Source organism: Coffea arabica, chromosome 3c (genome assembly GCF_036785885.1).
Source record: "Coffea arabica cultivar ET-39 chromosome 3c, Coffea Arabica ET-39 HiFi, whole genome shotgun sequence".
Taxonomy (NCBI): domain Eukaryota; kingdom Viridiplantae; phylum Streptophyta; class Magnoliopsida; order Gentianales; family Rubiaceae; genus Coffea; species Coffea arabica.
The window spans coordinates 40,504,410-40,528,380 of NC_092314.1; the positions used below are offsets into that span (position 1 = coordinate 40,504,410).

The 23,971-nt window shown below is 39.3% G+C and overlaps 1 protein-coding gene across 1 annotated transcript; it reads right to left on the reverse strand.

The window, feature by feature from the left end:
- Nucleotides 1-336: 336 nt before the first annotated feature.
- On the reverse strand, nt 337-3,945 carry LOC140037978 (uncharacterized). Its single transcript, XM_072083166.1, has 3 exons — nt 3,184-3,945; nt 1,368-1,420; nt 337-1,276 (listed from the first exon to the last, which is right to left on the reverse strand). The coding sequence occupies exons 1-3, from the start codon at nt 3,943-3,945 to the stop codon at nt 337-339; spliced, it is 1,755 nt and encodes a 584-aa protein (XP_071939267.1).
- Between the last annotated feature and the right edge of the window lie 20,026 nt (nt 3,946-23,971).

A 23,971-nucleotide genomic window follows, 5' to 3' on the forward strand; every position in this document is an offset into this window, starting at 1 on the left:
GTCAATTTTTGTCTGTGCTGTGCTAAAAAAGAGTCTACCTAGTAGCAAAGGTGAGGGGTCAGGGGAATGATCATCATCCATGTCAAGTACATAAAAGTCAGCCGGAAATATCAATTCATTAACTTTGACCAGCACATCCTCTATCAACCCATCAGGGTATGCGTTTGTTCGGTCAGCTAATTGAAATATTATCTCGGTTTCTTTTAATGGACCGAGGTTCAGAGAAACATACATAGATTTAGGCATTACGTTGATCGATGCTCCTAAGTCCAGCAGGGTATTCCTAATCAGAGTATTACCTATCTTACATGGGACAGTAAACCTACCTGGATCCCATCACTTTGGTGGAAGCTTTCTTTGGAGAACTGCTGACACATTCTCCCCAACAATGATCCTTTCGTCTCCCCTCAGCCGCTTTCGGTTGACACATAGGTCCCTCAAAAATTTTGCATATTTCGGCACTTGTTTGATGGCGTCTAATAAGGGGATATTGATCTCTACCTTGCGGAACACCTCTAGGATCTCTTTCTCTTTGTCCTGCTTCTTTGGTTTCTCCAACCTGCAAGGAAATGGAGGGGGATCAGTTTTAACATCTATGATCGGGTCAGGGAGTACCACTGGATTTTTGGTGCTTGTATTCTCTGCCTGAAGTTCTTTCTCAATCTTCTCTTCATCCTTATCCTTTGGAGTCACGAGTTCGGGCCCTTGAATTTCCTTCCCGCTCCTTAAAGTCATTGCACTTACGTTCTTCAGGTTCAGTTCAGGTTGGGATGGCAACCTTCCTTGGTTCTGGGAATTCAAACGGTTGATTGTTGTGGCCATTTGACTTATCTGATTCCTTATATCCTGCATTTCGGAGTCCGTCCTTTGCTGATTTTGCGTAATGGTTGCCTCCGTCCTTTGCTGATTTTGCGCCATGGTTGTCATCATTTGTTTCATCATCTCCTCCAAAGATGGACTAGAGCTTGGGGGCGGAGGTAGTCGGGGTTGGTATTGCTGCTGATACCCTGTTGGCTTATTTGGCATAAAGTTAGACTGTCTGTTCGGTGTAAAGTTGGATTGCCTATTCCCTCCATAACTGAGGTTGGGATGATCTCTCCACCCTGGGTTGTAGGTGCTTGAGTAAGGGTCGTACTGCTTCCTTGGCGCGGGCGCGCGGTCAGCCATGTTCACCTGTTCTGCAGTTTCTTCCTGAATCATTGGGCACATGTCTGCAGAGTGACCAGTGCAAATCCCGCATACCCTGGCTTGTGATGCATTTTTCACAGCCAGTTGCCTAACAAACGCGGTCAACTCAGTTAGCTGCTACTGCATATAGGGTGTCTCTACCTCATTCAGCTTACATATTGGGACATCCTCTCTTGTACCGAATTGTTGTGAATTCTCTGCCATCCCCTCTATTAACTGACAGGTCGTCAGCCTGTGCAATAATAAAATTAAACCTAATTGCCAGTTAAAATGATCAAAACCCAATTCCAAGTACTGGAGCAGGGACTCTAGGTGTGCAATGGGTTACTTGATTCACCCTGTTCCCGAAGAGTTTGCTTGATCCGATATACTCGAATGGAATGGTTATTCCTTTTCACAAATAATTATGAATTTGTAGACAGGGCAAGTAGGGTCGTATCCACAGAGACTGGGTATATTTGTTTCTTAAGAAATCCAAAGTAACACAGGGGTGATTTTGTGGGAACGACGATAATTAAATAAATTCAAATGAGAAAATAAAAATAAACAACTAACTAGAAATTGAACCACAATTTACTGAACTCAGGATAACAATAATTAAAGGCCTAAATCAATTAAAACAAGGTAACAATCAAAAATAAAATAAAGTAGGCAATTAAAAGTCAAATGGCAATCCACTACAACCAAGGAAATATTAACTAAAGATCTAGCCAAGAAGTAACTTCAGCAATGGTTCACCTAATTGATCATCGAAGCAAAGACAATCCCAATTATTTACCAATAAATAGGTTATAACTACCAAACAAGCGATGGCAGTCAACCCCTCCTTACTGTGTCGGTGATCAAGGTACGCCCGTTAATCACTGCTCTAATTGAGAAATAATCCTAGGTACGCCCGTAGAATTTAATTCCCCAACTGCCTTACGTATTAGAGGAGTCCTATTCTAACCAAATAACACACTACCAGGGTTATTTTAGATTAGCCCGCGTATCCCCCTGACACGAATCTAATCGTGCCAGTTGTCACTATTTTGAGGTAATTAAACAATTACGGATTTAATACCCCAATTGACAATAGATTACCAAATCAATTAATTATCCGGATCCAAGACAATCAACTAATTAAATAACCATAAGCATAATAATCAGGGAATACACGAATACCAATAAATAAACGGGAAAGATTAAATTAAATCGATCTCACGATTTTCAGGTGACCCAAAGCATCCGTTGTTTCTTGACTAGAACGAGGGGATTAGCTCATATTGGATGAACTAAGCCCGCGGGAAATTGAAGATAAAGCTGCGACCATTGTCATTGATTTTTGAGAACTCAATCCGTTCCAACCAGGGGGAAGTAGCAAAGTTACATGAAATGATCCTCTGCCTCACTACGGATGGCTTACGAGGAAAGGTAGAAAAACTCTAAGCATTTAACATGAAGAAAAGTCAAAAGTTACCAATTTCTAATGCCTGCCATGCGTATGACAAGCAAGAAGCATTTCTAGAGGAAAAGTCAACAATCTCAAGCTAAGCAATGCTTTTTCCTATCATCCGTGAGAATCTGAAGCTAAAAATAGAACCCAAGGGAAAAGTCAAGCTATCATTTCTCCTGAGCTACAGCCGAGGAAGCTCTGAAAAGAAAAAACAGCCCCACTTCCTTCTTTTTTTCCCTTTTAATTGCGGCGCCCCTCCAGCAGAGCCAAGCCCTCCCAGGTGACCTTCCCTCGCGGAATTTACCAAAGTGGGCGTGATATCTTCTGTTCCAAAAGTGCCCCTGGGACAAACTTAATCATCTGAATTCTTTTCCTGTCAATTTGACACCTGTTATCATATTTTCGATCTACTCCCTGAAATATTCGTAAATTAAGAAAAATGAGTAGAATCCAGCAATTAATCCACATCAAGTCAGGTAATAGGGGAAAATGATAATAAAATAAATGAATAAATTGCAACCTATCATTAACTCCCGTGCTTCCTGAGGGGTTTTGTTCACCAGTGTCCCTCCACTTGCAGCATCAATTATGCTCCTGTCTCTGGAAAGGAGCCCCTCATAAAAATACTGTATGAGCAGCTCCTCGCTTATCTGGTGCTGGGGGCACTTATGGCACAAATTATTGAACCGCTCCCAATACTCATAGAGTGACTCCCCTGGGTGCTGCTTAGCCCCGCAAATTTCTTTCCTTAGACTTGCCGCCCTGGATACAGGAAAGTATTTCTCTAGAAATTTTCTCTGCAACTGATCCCACGTGGTAATGCTACCTGGTGGCAGGTAGTATAACCAGTCCTTTGCAGAGTCTTTCAATGAGAAAGGGAATGCCCGTATTTTTATTTGCTCTTCTGAGATCCCCGGGAGCTTCATACTGTTGCACACGACATCAAATTCCTGCAGATGCTTATACGGCTCTTCACCTGATAAACCATGAAAAGAGGGTAAAAGCTGAATCAGACCAGATTTTAGTTCAAATGGAGTGTTATCATTTAAGGTGGGGAAGGTAATGCATAGAGGCTGCTGATTTAAATTAGGGGCAGCCAACTCCCTTAATGTTCGTGCATTAGCCATGGTTCCTCCCTCCTGGCCAAAGTCACTTGAAGTGTCACCAAACGAATCTGTTGGGTCAACTCCTGGCTCAGGTCTCGGAGATGCAGCACTGGAGTGCTCCTCTCTGAGCTGTCTGGTTTCCTTCCTCGTTCTACGCGCGGTCTTCTCTACCTCAGGGTCAAAAATCAAATCACCTGTACGAGAAGATCGAGGCATACACTAGAAGAAAACCAGGAAATTAGGACAAAAAATGAACTTAAAAAAAACAAATAATAACGCCAGTCCCCGGCAACGGTGCCAAAAATTGACAGGTGCCGAACCTGTGCAATAATAAATACCTGCTCAAGCAAAATATAATTTCTGTAGATAGTGATAAGCAGGGTCGAATCCACAGGGATTGGGGATAATTCGTTTCTTCTAGAGTCCGAAGTATGGGGGGGTTTTGAGATTAAAAGCCAATTAAACAAATTAACTGCAGAAAGTAATTAATTCAAAGAAATAATTAAGAGAAGCTCTAGCCAAGGGTACACTTCAGAAATGGTTCATGCACTGATCATTGATTCGCAGATAATTCCAACTTTTATTAATAGATTGGTTATAGTTGTCATGCACGCGATAAACAACCAACCTTTCCTTAATTTATCGATAGCTAAGGTACGACCGTTAGCTATTTCTCTAACCCAAAAACAACCCTAGGTACGACCGTAGGATTTAATTTCTAGATTGCATTAATAATTAGAAAGGCCCAATCCTAACTAACAAACACGCTACGAGGGTTTGTTTAAACTAGATCGTATATTCCCCTGACATAAACCCAATTACGCCAGTTGCTACTGAGATAGAGATAACGAACAATTACGGATTCAATTATCCCTATTTAGCAAAAATAGCCTATATGAATAATTAATTATTGCGCACTAATCAATCATACACAAGGCCATAGCAATTAAAATCAAGGAACATACAAATACCAATAAAGGAAGAAAATAATTAAAACAGATTCGATCTCACAGTAATTGTCGAACCAAATCGTCAGTTGTCCCCTTGACTAGAAGGAAGGCTTAGCTACGCCGCATAATTAAATCACCACACGAATTAATGGATTGCAAAGGAAAAATGGTGTTTTTCCCGTTGGGGAATATTGTCAAACACCTGGCGTGTGTCAGAGGCCAGTGAAAAAAAGACAAGAAAGGAAAACTAAAGCTAAACTAGAAACTAAACTAAAAGGTGGTCTCTTCCTCCCCTACGTTATCCCTATTTAGGAAACAAAAGAAAGATAGACTAAAGCTATCTAGGTGGTCCCCAGACATGTGGACAAAGCCTCCAAAGTACTTCTTCTTCCAAGTTTCTCTACGTTGCTTTCTTTGAAGAGCCCAAATGACTAAATGCCTTCCACTAACTTGTGGTCCCCCACCAATTCAAGGGCCCAAGAACTGAAGCCCTTAGAAGTCTCCAATTTTTCATAAAGTCCCTCCTTTTCGATAGTTTTCTGCTTCATTCCTGAAATTAAGTCCAGATACCAAATATGAGTAAATATCAGCAATTAACACAATATTTATCAGGGATAAAAGGGGAAATAAATAATAAAATTACTAACAAATTACACCCTATCAGTCGTTATTCTGGTTTGCAATATTTTCAATGGGCTACATGTCATTTCAATTTTTTTTGACAATAAAATAGAATAATTTTATTAATCATGAGATCGAATCTGCAACAAGTGCAGAACAAATAAAAGGTGGAGAAGAGTTTCTCCATACTATGGGTGTTGTTCCCATCAAATTATTTCATTTTAATGGTGTGGCACATTTTACAGACACTAATCCTCTTCATTTGGAGGTGGTATCAATAATCGATGGCTTGAAGTTTACTCAAGACGCTTGGTCGTGATCGATTTCAATTTTTGGTATTTAAGATGGGAGCTACATTCATACACTCTCCAACTTGAGGGAAAGGATTAAAGATTAGTTATTTTTAAATTTTAATTTTAACAACACCTTATTTGATAAGTTGTTGTTTCGAGTTATTTGATTTATAATTTCAATTCCAGTTTGATAGGATTTTATCTTGTAATTTTGATTTTTAGTTTGATAAATTTTCATCTTTTGTAACCATATTTGTGGGGTAACTTTTACATAAACTCTCACCAATGTCAATAATGTTGGAACACCATAAATGACAGCACCCTTTTCCTAAAATTCATCACTATTGAAGATTAGATAGCTTTCAGATTTTAATTCAGCAGCATCTTTGATAAGTTGTTATAGCAAGTTATTTGATTTGTAATTTGATTTTTAGTTTGATGATAAGTTTTTAACTTTTATAACTATCATCTTTGTAGGCTAATTTCTATATAAACGCTCACAAATAGTAGTTTGTTTGGATAGGAGTTTATTTGGATGATTTATTTGAGATAATTACTATAGCATTTTTTATGATATGATGTATGTGATATAAAAAAGTGATTAAAAAGATAAAAAAAATGTTAAAATTTATAAAATGAATTATTTTATCTAGAATCAAGCCAATCCAAACAAACCCTAATGATATTTGGAACACCACAAATAATAGAACTCTTTTCTAAATTTTATCGTCTCTGTACAATATAACTTCTTTTATGTATCTGGGCTTTTCTCTTAACTTTTGGAGTCAAAGTTCGTTCAACTTTTTGATCAAGTTTGTCCATTCAAGTTACGCGTGATTGTCCACCATTTTCATCGTACGGACTTAATTAATGCATGGAATAATTCTTCATCTACGTCAAAAAATTGATAATAAGCTTGTGCTGAGCCTACACATACTTGGCCACTTCTTCACCACGTGGTACCTTTTTTTTTTTTTTTTTTTCTTGGCCTTTTGGTTCGGGTAATGAATTCTGGTCCACAATGGTAAATCAAGTGTTGTCTGTGAAATGGGATTAACAAGTATGTTTTGATTGGTAACCACTTTTGTCTCCCAACCTACAAGCTAAAACCAACATGATTTTACTTGCTTTTATAAGCATCATAATTTCATTAGAAATTTATTAATTAATACTAGTTTGAAAAGACATAAACTTAAATATCAACTCACATAAATAGGGGAACACTTAGAGAGAAGCACTCAATGAGTCTTAATTGGATTTACATCACAAAAATAAATAAAATCTAGTAATTAATATGGTTGATTTTGGCGAGAGCTGATTTCACAACATTAAGAGATTTATTATAGTCATTGAACAAGATTTAATTAATCAAGATAAAAAAAATTAGGATAATTGAGAAAATCTAAGCTCTGAATCGTCTGTCTTTAATTATTTCTTTTGGGCGAGAATTGGACTTTTATTAATAATTAGCAATTAGCATCTGAATAGCAATAATCCTTTGCACTAAACAGCATCCTATATCCACTTCTCTATACATTGGTGAACTATCATATTTTCAATATTCAGATTTCAAATTTCAAAATTCAGTTTTATCAACTGCATCCTAAGTAGCTGTCGGCTTATTAGTGTATGATGGTTGATCAATAAAGCTAGCCAGTTTACTTAGAGTTTTACCTGAATAGTAGTGTAGTTTTGGATTTGGTAGCTTAATCCAAATAGGCAAATTTGATCTAATCCTTCGCAAAATCGACTTCAAGAGTCCAAGGTTTAAGGAATAACATTTTACTCATAAATGGCCATAGAGCTTGATCCAACACCTGAGTCTTAGCTTCTTCATATTCAAAGTGAAATATAAAGAGTCAAGATTTCAGCAGAGTACAATCCACCTTACAAAATTTTCGCATAATTTAATAAGGAGGAGCTAATCCCAAAACAAATCCCACTACTGCGCCTTTCCACTTCATGATCTCTTCTTCTACACCAACCATATCAATTTGGGCATTCATAATTGGTTCCTTTAAAGGAGGAAAGTATGCTAAACCCAATCCATCATGAACATTTGCATGATCACGAAACACTTGTGCCCATGATTTAGCTTTAACATCCGGTCCAATGCCATTCTGAAAGCAATCAGCCCATGAAACTTGTTTCGCAGATCCATCCTGTAATTCCACACTCCTCGAAGTTGGTCCAGTCAAGGAATTAGATAAACCAGCCATAGCTGAGCTTAATCTTGAGAGAACTTAAAAATCTAAGCTCTTGTGAAGGCGTAGGAAGCAATAGAAGTAATCTCGAGGATAGAAATTCTGCTACGCCTAAACCCAAGCCAAGCTTTAGCTGAACCAAGTCGAGCTACGAGAACAAGGAAAAAACTAAAGAAAAAAGGGAAAAGCATAAAAACTACTAGATGTCTGTTACACTATATTTATTGTCATTGGGTTGATCAATTTCAAGTAATTTCCTCCACAGATCTCAAAATCTACATCTATGGAGAAAAAGAAGAAAAGCACACATTGACTCCCAGATTCTCTCGGTGCACATTAGCACAAGTAACGAGCTCCCCTCCAATATTCTGAAAAACCCGCTTGTCTTTAATTATTTTAGTTTTAATTGAATTGTGTTTATTATTTTAAATTGTTGAATTAATTTATAATCTAAATAATAGAGAAGTTCAATAAACATTAATAGTTGGTTAATCTTCTCTGTGGATACGACACTTGAGTATCTCGTTATATCTGCTTATGATCCATAGGTAAAAATAGGATTTAATTCAACTTCACATCAAAGTTATTCTAAAATTTCAATCCGGCTGCATATCTGCCGTGGGGGACATCTTTAAATCGTAGTATGGCGAAACATCAAATGCTGATGCAGAAACCACCAGCGCTGTCAACAAAATTTTGCAGGTGTGGTGCTGGGGAAAGATGAAGCTGGGGAAGCTACAGAAACCACCAATGCTGTCAAAACTATTAATTGCATCAAGAAAATGCTGCCAATTGAAGGACAGATTGTAAAAACGCTTGGGGTTGGAGTTGATGATGGTCCCGAAGAGAGATGTCTACATGTCGGCAAATCTATGCTTGGACAGTCTGCTGAGCTGTTGTCGTGGCTGTGTCTGCATCTGGCAGCTTACGGAAAGGTGTGTTGGTTACTGCTGAATCAAGCTAAAGCTCCAAGCTAAAATGCTGCTAGCATCTAAGGGAACAAACAGCAAATTGTTCTAGCTGTTACATAAATAAATGGAAGCGTAAACAAATTGTGCTATCTCCTGCTATTGAATAAATTATGGTAAATGGATTTTCAGTTGGAAATCCATTGCTGTTTGGACTTTTCTTGGTAATGGATTTTGAGTTCAAACTCCCTGGAGCTTGGAATTCCTTGCAAACGGCATATATTTTGTCTAATAATATATTAATTTTGCCGGATATAATTGCCAAGAAAGGAGAAATTACCTTCTTGTCATATTTTGGCACGTTCAATAGTCATGTTTTATCACGAGGTTTCTGAGAATACGTGTGTGTGTGTATTTACTAGGCTGTGCTGCCGTGCCATTGCCCATGATATATAATTCACATGTTTTTGCATAGTTGTTTTAAGAGGTAAGATGTAGATGGACAAATACATATTAAAAAGTCATAACTGTCTGTTTAAGTGTCAATTCATTACAATCCAATCAGGAAACCAAACTGGCAAGCCATAGGAGGTTTCAAGACACTGAAAATAATTGAGTGTCCCAATTCAAAATAGGACTGAATTTCAGTAATCTAATGGGGTGACAGCACTAAAGGAGTTAGCACTAAGCCTACAACATTTCCTGGATGGAATCTCTCTCATGGATTGGAAACCACCTATGCGAAGAATAACAGATTTAAAAAAAAAAAAAAAAAATCAGACATGCTGGTGATCATTAAAGTTCCACTTGTCTTCTATTTTCTTGTGGGGCTGAGCAGTAGTGGCTTCATCTGGTTTGGTAGCAGTGCTTTCTTTTTGGCTTGGTGAATTAGTTGCAATTGGTGGGATGGTTTGGACTGATTTGGTCTGCTTTGTTCTGCAGGAACTCTAACCTGAAAGACTGCTACGTACTTTCAGCTCCAGTGCCTAGTTCTTCCTCTTCAACTCGTGTACACTTCACCAGTTTATGCACAGCTACACCTCAATTTATGTAGAGTTCCTGGAAACAGAAAACTCAAATCCATCTGTTCAAACACTACCTCATAATCAGAATGTCAAGCTCTTGCATTGCACCAATTCTAAAAGTCCTATTGGCTTTAAGCTTTTTCCTAGAAAATCAGGAAATCAGTCACTGGCTCATCAGGGTAAGTTGCCGAATCAAAAAATAGGTCCGACAATCTTCAAGCTTCCAAATGTTAACTAGAAATCACCACTTGATCGAACTTAACCTTAGGTGAGAACAACAAACCATGCAACAAGGAATCAAAGTTGCCATTGAACTACTTTACTTCACGCTGAAAAATACAAACACCGTAAGATATCACCATGCAGAATACAAAACCAGCATGATGACACGAATATTTCAAATCCTGCAAACAACCTAGAGTGTAATAACAATTAAATTGCTTAATTACGTCAATTTAAAGAATAACCTGGACCTTACTGAAAATACTGAATCTACTTACAACGTAATCAATCTTGCTGAGCTCCTTGGGATTTTCTTTTAATCAATACTTTCCAAATCTATGCTCTTGTAGGAGCATACATCATTAGAATTCCACAAATAAGCCTGTAGATTCCAAATAAGATATGTAAAGAACCAACCACAATTTACTCTTCTATGACTCACTTATTTCTACTGCTATCGGAAAGAATTAAAAAAATATTTTTGAATAACTTGACGGCTAAAAAGCAGCAAGAATTACCTATTATTTCTTTAGTGCCAGACAGATTTTCCTAGATTTGTTGCCTCCTGCAATAACAACAATAAAATGATTTAGAATAATACAGAAAAATGAAAAAACATATATCAAATGTTCTTTTTGATGAAGAGATGAAAATTAAAAGAAATCTGTCTTCAGTTAACTATTCTTGTTTGCAGACAGAGTTGAAGAGGCATAAGTTAAAAAATTTTAGGCACAGAGACTGTCTCCAAGCCCTCAGGCAGAGTAGTTCAGTGGTAGCCTCATTGGGTCTTTACTCAGAGGTCACCGTTTCCAGTCCCACCTATTACCATGTAGTGCATTCTTGGGGCGGGTTCTGCACTACTCTGTCTCCAGGAAGCAGTGAACAAAAATACTCTCCTAGCATCTCCCATTTTTAGAAATATGGGGAAAAGTCTCAAGAGTCTGCTATTATCAAGCTGCCAAAAGAGAAGCAAAATGCAATTAGGTTACACTCAGTTTTCATTGCCTAAAAGCACTATTAGCATGCCAACGGTATAAAGTTTTCATAAGACAATTAGTTACTTCAATGCCAAAAAAGCATACGGGAAAAAATGGAAAAGACGCTAAAGTTAACATAAGCTAGGAAACTTGATTTTTGTCCAGCCACTAAATATGGTTTTAGGTAAGAAAATTGAAAATAAAACCATGTTGTAATTCTGCTTTCAATCATTAAGAGTAATAGGGAAGCATCCAAACATGAAGCAATCATACATTTTTGTCTTGTAGGTGGATGGATAATCAAGACAAAAGTGTCCAATTACTATTGTTGTGTTTCAAGCACTAGTAACTACAAGCATTAACCGTCGGTCATACTCATTGCCTATCCCTTAATACCCTCCAATCAACAGAGTGGTTATGGTTTTCCCCTCTAGCCCTTTGTTTGAATATTTTGCGGTTGCTAATTCAAATTTCAAGCTCTCAACAAAAGACAACTCCAATCCACCATTATGGGATAGATGTGAAAGCCTCAATGTTCTCTCGGGCTTGCATGCATGTGGGACGGAATGAAAGAATATCGTCAAGGGTACGTAAGTATAGATTTACTTGCTATTGTCAGGCGGGTGAATTCTTATTTTATGATGGAAAAAAAAAGAATTCTACAACGAGGGCGGTTCCTGGAGTGTTTTCTACACATGGGGGTGTTCGCATTCCGGGAATGCGAGCTCGATGAGCTCGCATTTGTGAAATGCGAGCTCACTGAGGTCGCATTTCACGAATGCGAGCTCAATGTGACCTCGCATTCGTGAAATGCGAACTCAGTGAGCTCGCATCAGGACTAAATACCGCCAAGGCCCCGTTTCGAAAAAAAAAAAAAAGAGAAAAGTGAGTGGGAGAAGCAGAACGCAATCGCGAAACATAGCTGTCGAACAGCAAAACAAAGAATTTGGAATTGTCGAACAGCAAAACAAAGAAAACAAAGCCGGTTTCTGCACATTGAAGCATCCAAAGACCGGAGGTGACCAGAGCATCCAAAGACTGGTTCCGCTAGTGCCGCTTCCCAAAATTTGCCATCATTGCCGACCCATTGCGACTCTCAAACAGCATAAAGGTGAGGCTTTTCCACTTGCAATGCCTCACTTATAGCATTTTAAGTTTAATTAATACTTGAATACTTGAATCCAAGGGCAAGTTCAGATTTGTTATGAAATGTGGGTTTAAATTTGATGTGGGTTATGCTTATTTATGCAATTTTTGTGGTGGATTTGAGGATATACGTTACATTTTTCGAATGCGGGCAATTTTTCTGTTTCCAATTTGTTGCAGTTTATTTGCAGTTTCTGCAATTAGTGCAGAAAAAGCATGATCCGAGGTCGGATCCGACTCAACACAGACGGATCCGACCTCGGATTGTTTGAGGACAAAGGTGAAATTGCGTTATACGAGCTCGGATCCATAGTTGTTCACTCAGATCCGAGGGCTCGTCTGATCATCTGTTGACACGGATCCGAACCCTGTTGGATCCGAGGGTTGCCATAAAAAATCCGAGCTCGGATCCTTGCATTTCATAATAAATGAGAGGTCTGGTTTTTTTTTTTAATTTTTTTTTGGATTTCGTTGTTCGAAAATTCGAGCTCCGTGAGTTCGCATTTGCTGAATGCGAAGACCCTTTGGACGTAATCCCATGCTCAAAATTTCGTCCGGAGTTTTATGGGGTTTTTCTATCGTCATTTATAGCATATTTCATACCTGTTTTCAATTTTTCGTAAACATCTGGATCGAAATTAGTCTATTTAATAGTTTCAATTTCGACCTAGAGTCCACCCTCTTTCATTTGTTTGCACCCTTGGACTACTAATTCTAATTTATTGTCTCCAAAATAGGGATTCATTTCACAGACATGTCTGTAGAAAGACCTCTGCGGGTAAACCTATACTGGGGAGGACAAATACATTATAAGGGTGACTTTGTTTGTTATTTGCCTCGTACTTCCAACCGGACATTCACTCTGAGGCATAGAATTGGATACGGGGAGTTGGTTGACAGGATTTACCACTATATTGGGGTCGATAAAGGGATGTTCAAGCTGAAAATGTTTCTTCGTCAACCGTTGGAGAGTTCCAAATATACTGTTTCCGCAGTGGTGGATGATGAAACTCTTGATGTAATGTACGATCTTTGGATCGAAAGAGTTTCATACATGGCAAAGATTTATATCGAGAAGGAAAAAATCGTCCAAATGCCTGTAGTTAATAGCGTATTCACTGGACCAATAGGTAATGTTGGTCCAATGATGTCACTTGTACATGCATTCATGGATCCAACAAAGTTTAACTTCGGTTCTAGTTCAGTCGTTCCAGAGACTTCATCGGCATGTCATTATATGCATGATGATCGATCTATGGATTCATTAGAACCAAGGCTCACATCAGGGTCCATGGGTGCCCAGGAATATTTTCATGGCCTGGATTCGATTCCAAGTTTTGGAGATCCAGGGCCATTATGTCATATTTCTCCACATGGGATCGAGCCTAACCCTGGTCAAGCTTGTCGCAGTTTAGCTGAAAATGATGTATATGCTAGTATACATGATAGGCTCCTTGTCTCTGAAGAAGATGATCCGGAAGAAGATGACCCGGAAGTTGATGCGGAAGAGGTTGAAGAATTGGAGTCGCAAGATGTGTCTGGTAGTGACTCGGATGATGAGCATGAAGGTGGGGGTTTAAGAGTAAACCTCGATTTGTTCCAAGAGAACAGACGCAATAGCACAGCTGGCAGCTCTGCATATGTTCCAAGAGGAATGGCATTTTTTTTCGATCTTTGGAGTATAGAGGATGATGATATAGAAGAGGAGGATGGATTGGAGCGTATTGTAACATTCAGTGAGGAGAATAATAATATACGTCTCCATATGAGATTTGAGAGTAAGCAGCAGCTCAGTCGGGCAGTTAGGATGTGGTCCATCAATCAGAATAGGGAGTTCAGAGTTATTGAGAGTAAGAGTAACACGTGGTTTGCTAAATGCAAATCATCAATTGAAAGAACTCCTTCCACTTCAACCGTGCTATCGTATCCACCATGCGACTGGTGTGTTAGAGCCGTAAAAAAAAAGATTCATGGAATGTGGCAAATTACAAAATGGGTCAATGACCATAACTGCTTGGGCGACATGATTAGAAATAACAATACAAGCCTGACGGCTTCCGTTATTTCAAGGCACATCCTCCGTAGCATTGAAGATGACCCTGGATTAAAGGTCAAGAACATACTAAGTTCCGTTAAAGAAAACTTGAAGGTTGATGTGTCTTACAAAAAAGCCTGGTATGCCAGACGTAAAGCAATTGAGCTTGTGTTTGGATGTTGGGAGGCGAATTTTGCCGAACTATCACAGTATCTCGATGCCCTGGTGCAATCCAATCCAGGCACTGTGGTGGAGTGGTCACATCATTCGGATAGTTCGGATCGAGTTAAGACTTTTAAGTATGTATTCTGGGCCTTTGGACCGGCTATTGAAGCATTCCACATGTGCAGGCCGGTTATATGCATTGATGGCACTCATTTGCGTGGCGAATACAAGGGCAAACTCCTTGTTGCAGTCACTCAAGATGTGAACAACCAGATTCTGCCAATTGCTTATGCCATAGTGGATGAGGAGACGATTTTCAGTTGGTCGTGGTTCATGGAACAATTAAGATATAATGTGGCACTTGATCGACATCCTATCTGTATCATTTCCGATCGCCACAATGGTATCATCTATACCATGACACACTTTGACTATTGGGAGGAACCTTTAGCCTACCATAGATTTTGCCTGCGACATGTTAGGAGCAATTTGATGATACACTTCAAAGGTTTACACCTTAAAAAGTTGTGTTGGGCAATGGGAAGGGCAAGACAGTTACGCAAGTGGCGGATGTTCAGAAGAGAACTACGAAACATGTTTCCAGATGCTTGGAATTATCTGTCAGCCATTAGTCCAGAAAAGTGGTGCTTAACACACGACGATGGCCGTCGTTGGGGTATTCTAACTACCAACATATCCGAAAGCTATAATAATGTCTTGCGCGGGGCACGTCATTTGCCAATTCGTGCATGCATTGACATGACATTTCATCGGACAGTTGCGTTATTTAAGACAAGAAGGGAAGTGGGAGAAGCGGTAGCACGTCTAAAGGGTCAATATAGGGAGCGAGGAAGTTCAAAGAAGCTCATTGTATATGCTGACTCTTTCGAGCATAGGTACCACTTGATTTTCTATCTCTTCGCCTTCAATGTGGTACCCAAGAAGAGTGGAAAACGGAAGCTCCGCAATAGTGACCTCTACTTCTTGGATAGGATGATGCATGGTGTGGGTGGGCAGTTGACTGGTATACCTTTGCCCAGCATCATTATTAGTTACATGCGGACCACAGCTCGCATGAGGGCTGGCGAGACTTGCTTCGGATTCCCTCGACTGCTATCCCTCATTTTTGAGAAGCTCAAGGTTCCTCTTGGAACCGAGCGAGCCATTGTCACTAGGTCCGCCGACGAGGTCAGTGTCTCGATACTCAAATCCTTGAGTATCTCTACAGATTTTGGAGCTGCTCTGGTTCGAGACACTGGAGAAGCTTCGACTTCAGCGCAGCCCCCACCTCACACTCATGATAGGTTGATTTTTGTCATTAATTCTATGATTATTTTCCTCTCTTACTATACCAAATATTGTATTAATTGATAGATTCTACTTATATTTGGTATTTGATACTAATTGTAGGAAGGTGGAGCAAAAAGAGATGAAAGATGTGATTTTTCAAGAGTTTCTCAATTCAAAATGGAATCTATGTGGATTATTAACGGAAGATTAGGAGGAACTCTATTTGGTTTCAAAAAGCTAAAAATTAGGAAAATGATAGGATGGCTTGCCTGTGTGAATAATACTCGAAGGAGTCAGCAGCGTGAGTGACTCTTTGGTGGGGCCTGGCGGATAGAAAAGGAAAATCAATTCCTTCAACTTCGTGGCTATCAAAAGGAAAAAGGGGAGGTATTAGATGGCTAGGAGGTCTACTTGGCTTGGATGTTTTTTTCATTTGGCTTTGGGATGCTATAAAAGCAATCAGGAGAAGAAAAAAACGATGGCTTGTCTTTGCATTTTTTTTCCCTTTTGGCCGACTTTTACTTTTTCTTTGGCTAGTTGGCCGATTTGGCCAGTAACAATTTTGTAAGCTTCAAATAGCTTTTCTGCGGGGGTTGTTCTCCATTAATGGAGGACTAACCTCCTACTGCTAGTCAAGGGGTCAACTGAAGATTTGGTTCAACAATTTCTGTGAGATCTAATTTATTTTAATTGCTTCCTCCATTTATTGGTATTCATATGTTTCCTGCTTTTAACCGTTATAGCTCGTGTGAATGATTGAATAGATGCGCAATATTTAATTATTCACATAGGCTATTTTGCTAAATAGGGATAATTGAATCCGTAATTGTTCGTTATCTTTATCTCAGTAGCAACTGGGGTAATTGGGTTTATGTCAGGGGAACATACGATCTAATTTAAACAAACCCTCGTAGCGTGTTTGTTAGTTAGGATTGGGCCTTTCTAATTATTAATGCAATCTAGAAATTAAATCCTACGGTCGTACCTAGGATTGTTTTTGGGTTAGAGAAATAGTTAACGGTCGTACCTTGACTATCGATAAATTAAGGAAAGACTGGTTGTTTATCGCGTGCATGACAACTATAACTGGTCTATTAATAAATGTTGGAATTATATTTGAATCGATGATCAGATGCATGAACCATTTCTGATGTGTACCCTTGGCTAGAGTTTCCCCAATTATTTCTTTTAATTAATTATTTTCTGCAGTTAATTTATTTAGTTAGCATTTAATCCAAAACCCCCCATACTTTGGACTCTAGAAGAAACGAATTATCCCCAATCCCTGTGGATTCGACCCTACTCACCGCTATATACAAAATCTGTATTTCTCTCGAGTAGGTATTTATTATTGCACAGGTTCGGCACCTGTCAATTTTTGGCGCCGTTGCCGGGGACTGGTGCCAAATTAATTTGTTTCTTTTTTGAATTCATCTTGTTTTTATTTTTATTTATTTATTTTTCTCTTATTTTTTTTATTATATAGTTTATAGCTTCTAACACTCCGTATTTTGGTGATATACTGGATTTTATTTTCGGGGAAGGCAATGAGATTGATTGTTTTTCTAAGTTTGCATACTTAGAGGCAATAAACTCTATTAAAAAAAGAATGGCTGCTGCAACCTGTGAAATTTGTTATGTCAGGGATCATTCAACTGGTATGTGCCCCGAATATCAAGATAATCTGAGTGTCCCATTCAATAATTAAGGAGATTTTTCACCCTGGTCTCAAACGTGGTATAACCCTAATCCAAACGGGTATGATCAAGGATGGTGGGATAACTCCAGTTATGATTATACAACAGGGCCAATGAATTTTCAGCAGTATGAGTCTCAAGAATCATCATCTATGTCAGGTATGTCTCTTGAAGAGATAGTTGAATTAATAGCTACTAACACATATCAAATTCAACAGGAGACACAAGTGAGCAGGCGTAACCTAGCAGATCAAATGGATCAATTGACATTTAGGATAACGTCATTGGCTTCTCGAATGAGTGAAGAATTGCCCTCACAAACTATTATCGACCATGAGGAAGATGAGAGTGCAATTATTCTGACAAATGACATGGTACTGCAAGAATCTCAAGAAGAAGAATCTAAAGATGCAGTTGAAAAGAAAGTTGAAGCACAAGAATTGAGACCCCAACATCAAATGGTTCAAGTGAATGAATCCAGTGAACAACCTCCAAATGCGGTGACATCTCCTCCATTCTTTGATCAATATTTTCGTGACTCTTATTCTTTAATTCCTGTTAGTGAGATTGATTTTATTATACCAGACGATTTTGAATTTCATGCCAGGAATAAATTAAGAGTCACGATGGTAAAATATCTCGAACCAATAAGTGCTCTTGATGGAGGAGTGAGTGAAGATTTAAGATCATCACTTGTTTGTTTGGTGCCATTTACTAGTCCATGGAAGTCCGTAGCTCGTGTGCCCAAGAATTACTCTATTTATGAGAGCTATCAGGATTACAAAGAAGATGAAGCACTGAAACGAGCCACAAGATTTTATCCTCCATGAATACACATGAAAATGTCTAGCCAAAGACATTAAAAAAAGGCGCTACTTGGGAGGCAACTCAAGACTATTTGTTTTAGTTTTCATGCATTTTTGAATTTTAGTTAAGTGTTAGTGTCAATTAATGGTTTGATGTTTGGTGGCAGGGAATTAGCGGTTAGGCGTGCCCACGCCAAGTGGTCACGCCTGAGAAAAAGGAATTTTCGCTCAGGTTCTGCGAACTCCATAGTAGTTAGACGTGCCCACGCCAGATGGTCACGCCTGAAGGGAAGAAATTTTCGATCAGGATCTGCGGACTCTATGGCAGTTAGACGTGCCCACGCCAGGTGGTCACGTTAAAAAAAAAAAAAAAAAAGAGAAAGGGGTGGCGAAAAGACGGAATTGCCCTTATTGGAAAAGAAGGAAAGAACCATAACCCTACTTCTTCTTTCTTTCCTTTTTTTTTTCTTTCTTTCTTCTTTTTTTTTTCCTTCTTTTCTTTTTCTTTCTTCTTCTTCCTTCTTTTCTCTTTGTCTGCCGCAGCACCTCCTCCTCTTCATCACCCAAAGCACGCCGCCGCCTGGCCAGGCTCCACGGTCGCCACAACTCCAGCTAGCTCCTCCTCCAAGCCCGTGAGCCTCGTCTCTGTCCCTCCACCAGACGCCGCTGCCACCTGCAGCCCACAGTGACGCGCGCCGTCCAGCCCACAGCTCCGCTTCCCCGCCGATCTCCTTCTCCAGCCGGGCGCCACCAGTGTTGACCCATCCACTCCGCCAGCCCACGACGCGCGAGGCACCAGCTCGCGCGTCTCTCTCTGCATCAGCTCCACCTCACCTCACGCCAACGTCCGCAGCCGCGCCACCACCAGCTCGCGGGCCCGCCTGCCCGCGTCTCTTCCACCGCCACACGCGAGCTCTTCTTTCTCCACCTCTCAGCTGCTAGCTCCTCTTCCACAGCTTGGAGACAGCTGACATTCGCGCGCGCAGCCAGCAGTCAAGCGCCACGCGCAGCCATAGGCCTGTCAACCTCCATTGGCACCACCAGCTCCATTGCCGCACGTCGCCACCTGTCCAATTAAGACAGGTGGAGGTATTGTGATTTCTTCCCCAATTAGTTTCACTTTCTGAAATTTGGGTTCAATTGCTGCTATGTGCGGGAACATTCTCTGATATTTATTGATTTGTTGGGCATTTGATTTAGTTTTTTTTTACTGCGCATCCACCAGTGGTACTGGTGTGGGTGGTTTCCTGCATATTTGTTACTCCTGTGCTGTTGGTTGTCTCATTGACTACTGGGCACCTGTATTGAGTCGTTTTTGTCAACTTCTGAACTGCTGCTGCTAGAGTTGCCATTTTCTTGGGTCAATTGCTAATTTTAGTAGGTTGAAGTGGGTAATTGACTGTCCAATTGGAGACAGTTGTTACGATATTGGGTCCGATTGTGTCTAATTGCTGAAAGTTGTTGATTTATTAAGACACTAGCACAGTTCCTAGTTTGTTTGAGTTGTTGTTCTGTTGCATTATTCGGAGCTGTGTTCTAGTATTGTGGCTATTTGCCTGCGTTTATTTGTTGAATTGGGATATGAATGTGCTGTTTGCATTTGTTTGGTGAAGTCGGTTGCCTTTAATTGACTTGCTTGGGGTATTTGGAGCAGTTGTTGCACTTTGGACGGCCTCAATTCTGAATTTGACTACATGGGGTCCATATGTACTTATTGATTGCATTTGCTATAAGTGTTGGGGTCTAGTTTGATCTGTGGGAGATTGAATTGTGCATTTTGCTCATTGGGATGGCTTTAAAAATTGTTATTGCTTTGAATTTTCGGTTTCCATTATTTGTTGGCAATTGTAGTCTCTTGTTGCTTAGAGTGATATTTAGAGTTCATGGTGAAGCCACGAATGGCACCAGCTCCAGATGCGAGTTGAGAGACTAGAGACTCGGATGACCCGCATTGACGTCACTATGCAGGTCTTGATCCACAATTTTCACCTGAACTGCCCTTGTTTTGATGACTTCAGGGAAGTGTCGTTGCCCCAATATCTCTGTTTTGCTCTTTCTTTGCTTACATTGAGGACAATGCAAGATTTAGGTGTGGGGGGAGTAGTATATTGGCATTTTATTGAAAAAGTGCAAGTATAGGCATTTTTGTTGGAATTTTTGTTTGACTTTGTCGAATTTTGTCCAATTTTTGCCTATCTTTGTGCTTATTTGTGATTATTCCTGATAAACAATGGTTAGATGTTTCAAATTTTTCTATTGCTAAGATTTTACACTTTAAGGTGTTGAGTATGACATGGTTGAGTTTAAGGGTATCTTTTTGGTGAATATTTGAGATTTTGTGACTTTTGTACTTTTTGGTTAACTTTTCTAAGTATTGTAAATATTTGTCTAGCATTTTTTTTGTGCAAATTGGTTCAGCTATTAATCTTAGTTCTCCATGTTTAAGAAATGAAGCGGGTTTGTGTGGTATTTAATTTTATTTTTGGTGCTTATTTATAAATAATATTCAGCTATACTCCGCTAGTATCGTTGCCTAGTAACCGGAGGTCTTCACCACAAGTGTCGACTTTCGCGTCAAAAAATGACGATAACTATGAGTATGTGGTTTTTAAACGATGATGGCTGAGTAACCGGGCTCCTTCATGTGGCCAATGTCGGAGTTCGCGTCAAAACGCTTGAATGGCTGAAAACTAAGCATTCCCCCGAGAAAAAAAAATCAATCAAGTGGAGATATTAAAAAAAAAAGTGCTAATAGTGAAAAATATGAATGACTTGCTAGCCCGCTGACCCATGAATTTTATTGTTGAGATTTTGCTTAATAGTCGAACCATTTGCTTATGGATGCTGGTTGAATATTTTATATTCTTAGATTAGTTAGTCATAAATTGAAAGAGTCCTTGATCTTGAAAGCTAATTGGAGAGATATTTCTTGCAAATTGCCACTAATACTTGACATGTACTTTAATTGTATTTTGGCAATAGAAGATTTGAGCAATAGCCATTATTTGAATTTGATTACTTGATTTATATTCTCATGCTTGAGGACAAGCATGGTTTAGGTGTGGGGGAAATTGATAGGTTGCATTTTTGTCATTAATTCTATGATTATTTTCCTCTCTTACTATACCAAATATTGTATTAATTGATAGATTCTACTTATATTTGGTATTTGGTACTAATTGTAGGAAGGTGGAGCAAAAAGAGATGAAAGATGTGATTTTTCAAGAGTTTCTCAATTCAAAATGGAATCTATGTGGATTATTGACGGAAGATTAGGAGGAACTCTATTTGGTTTCAAAAAGCTAAAAATTAGGAAAATGATAGGATGGCTTGCCTGTGTGAATAATACTCGAAGGAGTCAGCAGTGTGAGTGACTCTTTGGTGGGGCCTGGCGGATAGAAAAGGAAAATCAATTCCTTCAACTTCGTGGCTATCAAAAGGAAAAAGGGGAGAGTATTAGACGGCTAGGAGGTCTACTTGGCTTGGATGTTTTTTTAATTTGGCTTTGGGATGCTATAAAAGCAATCAGGAGAAGAAAAAACGATGGCTTGTCTTTGCATTTTTTTTCCCTTTTGGCCGACTTTTACTTTTTCTTTGGCTAGTTGGCCGATTTGGCCAGTAACAATTTTGTAAGCTTCAAATAGCTTTTCTGCAGGGGTTGTTCTCCATTAATGGAGGACTAACCTCCTACTGCTAGTCAAGGGGACAACTGAAGATTTGGTTCAACAATTTCTGTGAGATCTAATTTATTTTAATTGCTTCCTCCATTTATTGGTATTCATATGTTTCCTGCTTTTAACCGTTATAGCTCGTGTGAATGATTGAATAGATGCGCAATATTTAATTATTCACATAGGCTATTTTGCTAAATAGGGATAATTGAATCCGTAATTGTTCGTTATCTTTATCTCAGTAGCAACTGGCGTAATTGGGTTTATGTCAGGGGAACATACGATCTAATTTAAACAAACCCTCGTAGTGTGTTTGTTAGTTAGGATTGGGCCTTTCTAATTATTAATACAATCTAGAATTTAAATCCTACGGTCGTACCTAGGATTGTTTTTGGGTTAGAGAAATAGTTAACGGTCGTACCTTGACTATCGATAAATTAAGGAAAGGCTGGTTGTTTATCGCGTGCATGACAACTATAACTGGTCTATTAATAAATGTTGGAATTATATTTGAATCGATGATCAGATGCATGAACCATTTCTGATGTGTACCCTTGGCTAGAGTTTCCCCAATTATTTCTTTTAATTAATTATTTTCTGCAGTTAATTTATTTAGTTAGCATTTAATCCAAAACCCCCCATACTTTGGACTCTAGAAGAAACGAATTATCCCCAGTCCCTGTGGATTCGACCCTACTCACCGCTATATACAAAATTTGTATTTCTCTCGAGTAGGTATTTATTATTGCACAGGCTCGGCACCTGTCAACTCAGCAGGAACCAGAAGCTCAAGAGACAGGGCCATAGCAGACTCTTCAGACTCTTCCTCCACCCGTTTCACGACCACCACCTCCGCCGCGATCCAAGTGGCAAGAGCTCCTAAATGCCATCTGCTGTATGGAGACATGAGTCGTCGAGCGCATTGACCAGACCGAGAGGCTGATGACAGAGCGACTCGACAGACATGATCGCCGTCTTCGTGCGATCGAGGATCATTTCCATATCCGCCGGTCACCTACTCCGACGCCTCAGCAGGAGGAGGGGCATATTGGTACATCACAGGGTCCTCGTGGAAATGATGAGGTAGTAGACCCTCGTTCTGAGCAGCCATGAAGATCTTTAGCTGATTACAATATACTGTTGCTAAATTTTTCTTTTATTGTGTTTGGTTTAAACTTTGTAGTTTTCATTTTGGATTCTCTTGTGCTACTCATGGTTTCTTGTACTCTTTTGTTTCATTGTGTTCGAATTTGGATGATCGTGAGGATTAATGGCTTCAAGTTGAGGGAAGTTTCAGTTTCTATTACCTTCTTCACAATGAAGACATTGTTAAATTTAAGTGTGAGGGAGGGATTACTTTATCTTATGGGGATTGTGTCTTGAAATGCATGATTTGAGTTGTCTATGGCTTAAAAGTGTTGGCACGTCATTTGGAAATGTTGTATTGTGGTTAATTTTCTTGAAATTGAGGTTGTTGACAGGGAGTTTTGTCCATCTTTATGGGGAAACTCTGTAAAAAATTTTTAAATTATTTTCCAATATTTCAAGTTAATGGCCAAAGTGTTCAATTCTGTGAAATTGTGAGTGGATTAATGAGTGGATTAAATGAGTTGATTAATGCATTGATTTTGTGAAATTGTGAAGGATATCGATATATGAAGTTCATGCACGAGCTGAAAGAAGTGTAAGGATTGTCCAGAGGATAAAGTACACAACAAATTAGAAGCAAAAATGAAGGAAAAATTAAAGAAGCGAAAAAACTGGAAATTTAATGGTACGGATCCGAGCTCGGATCCATGAGAGCAAAAACAGATCCGATCCCTCGTCTGTACTTCTGTAGGAGTGTATCCGAGGTCAGAAGATCCGACCCCGGATCCATCATAGAAAGTCCTCGGATCCTAAAGATCCGGGCTCGGATCTATATTCAACCCTCGGATCCGAGGCTCGGATCTGTCTCTCCCTTCATCAAGTGGCACACCCGTTTTCCTATCCCTTTCTCACAACTTTTCCAGCTATTTTGAGGGATTCAGGGTTTTAGGGTTTTAGAGATCAAGATTTAGTGTTTTAGGAGAATAGCACTTTCAGTTTTAGGGTTGTAGGATTTTAGTTTGACAATAGTGTGCCTTGATTAGGACTTTAAATTTTTAATTACAATAGTAATCCTATTGTGCCGCAAAATTTTTTTTTAATGAATTTTAATAAACCCAACAACCCTGATTTAATGTTTTAGGG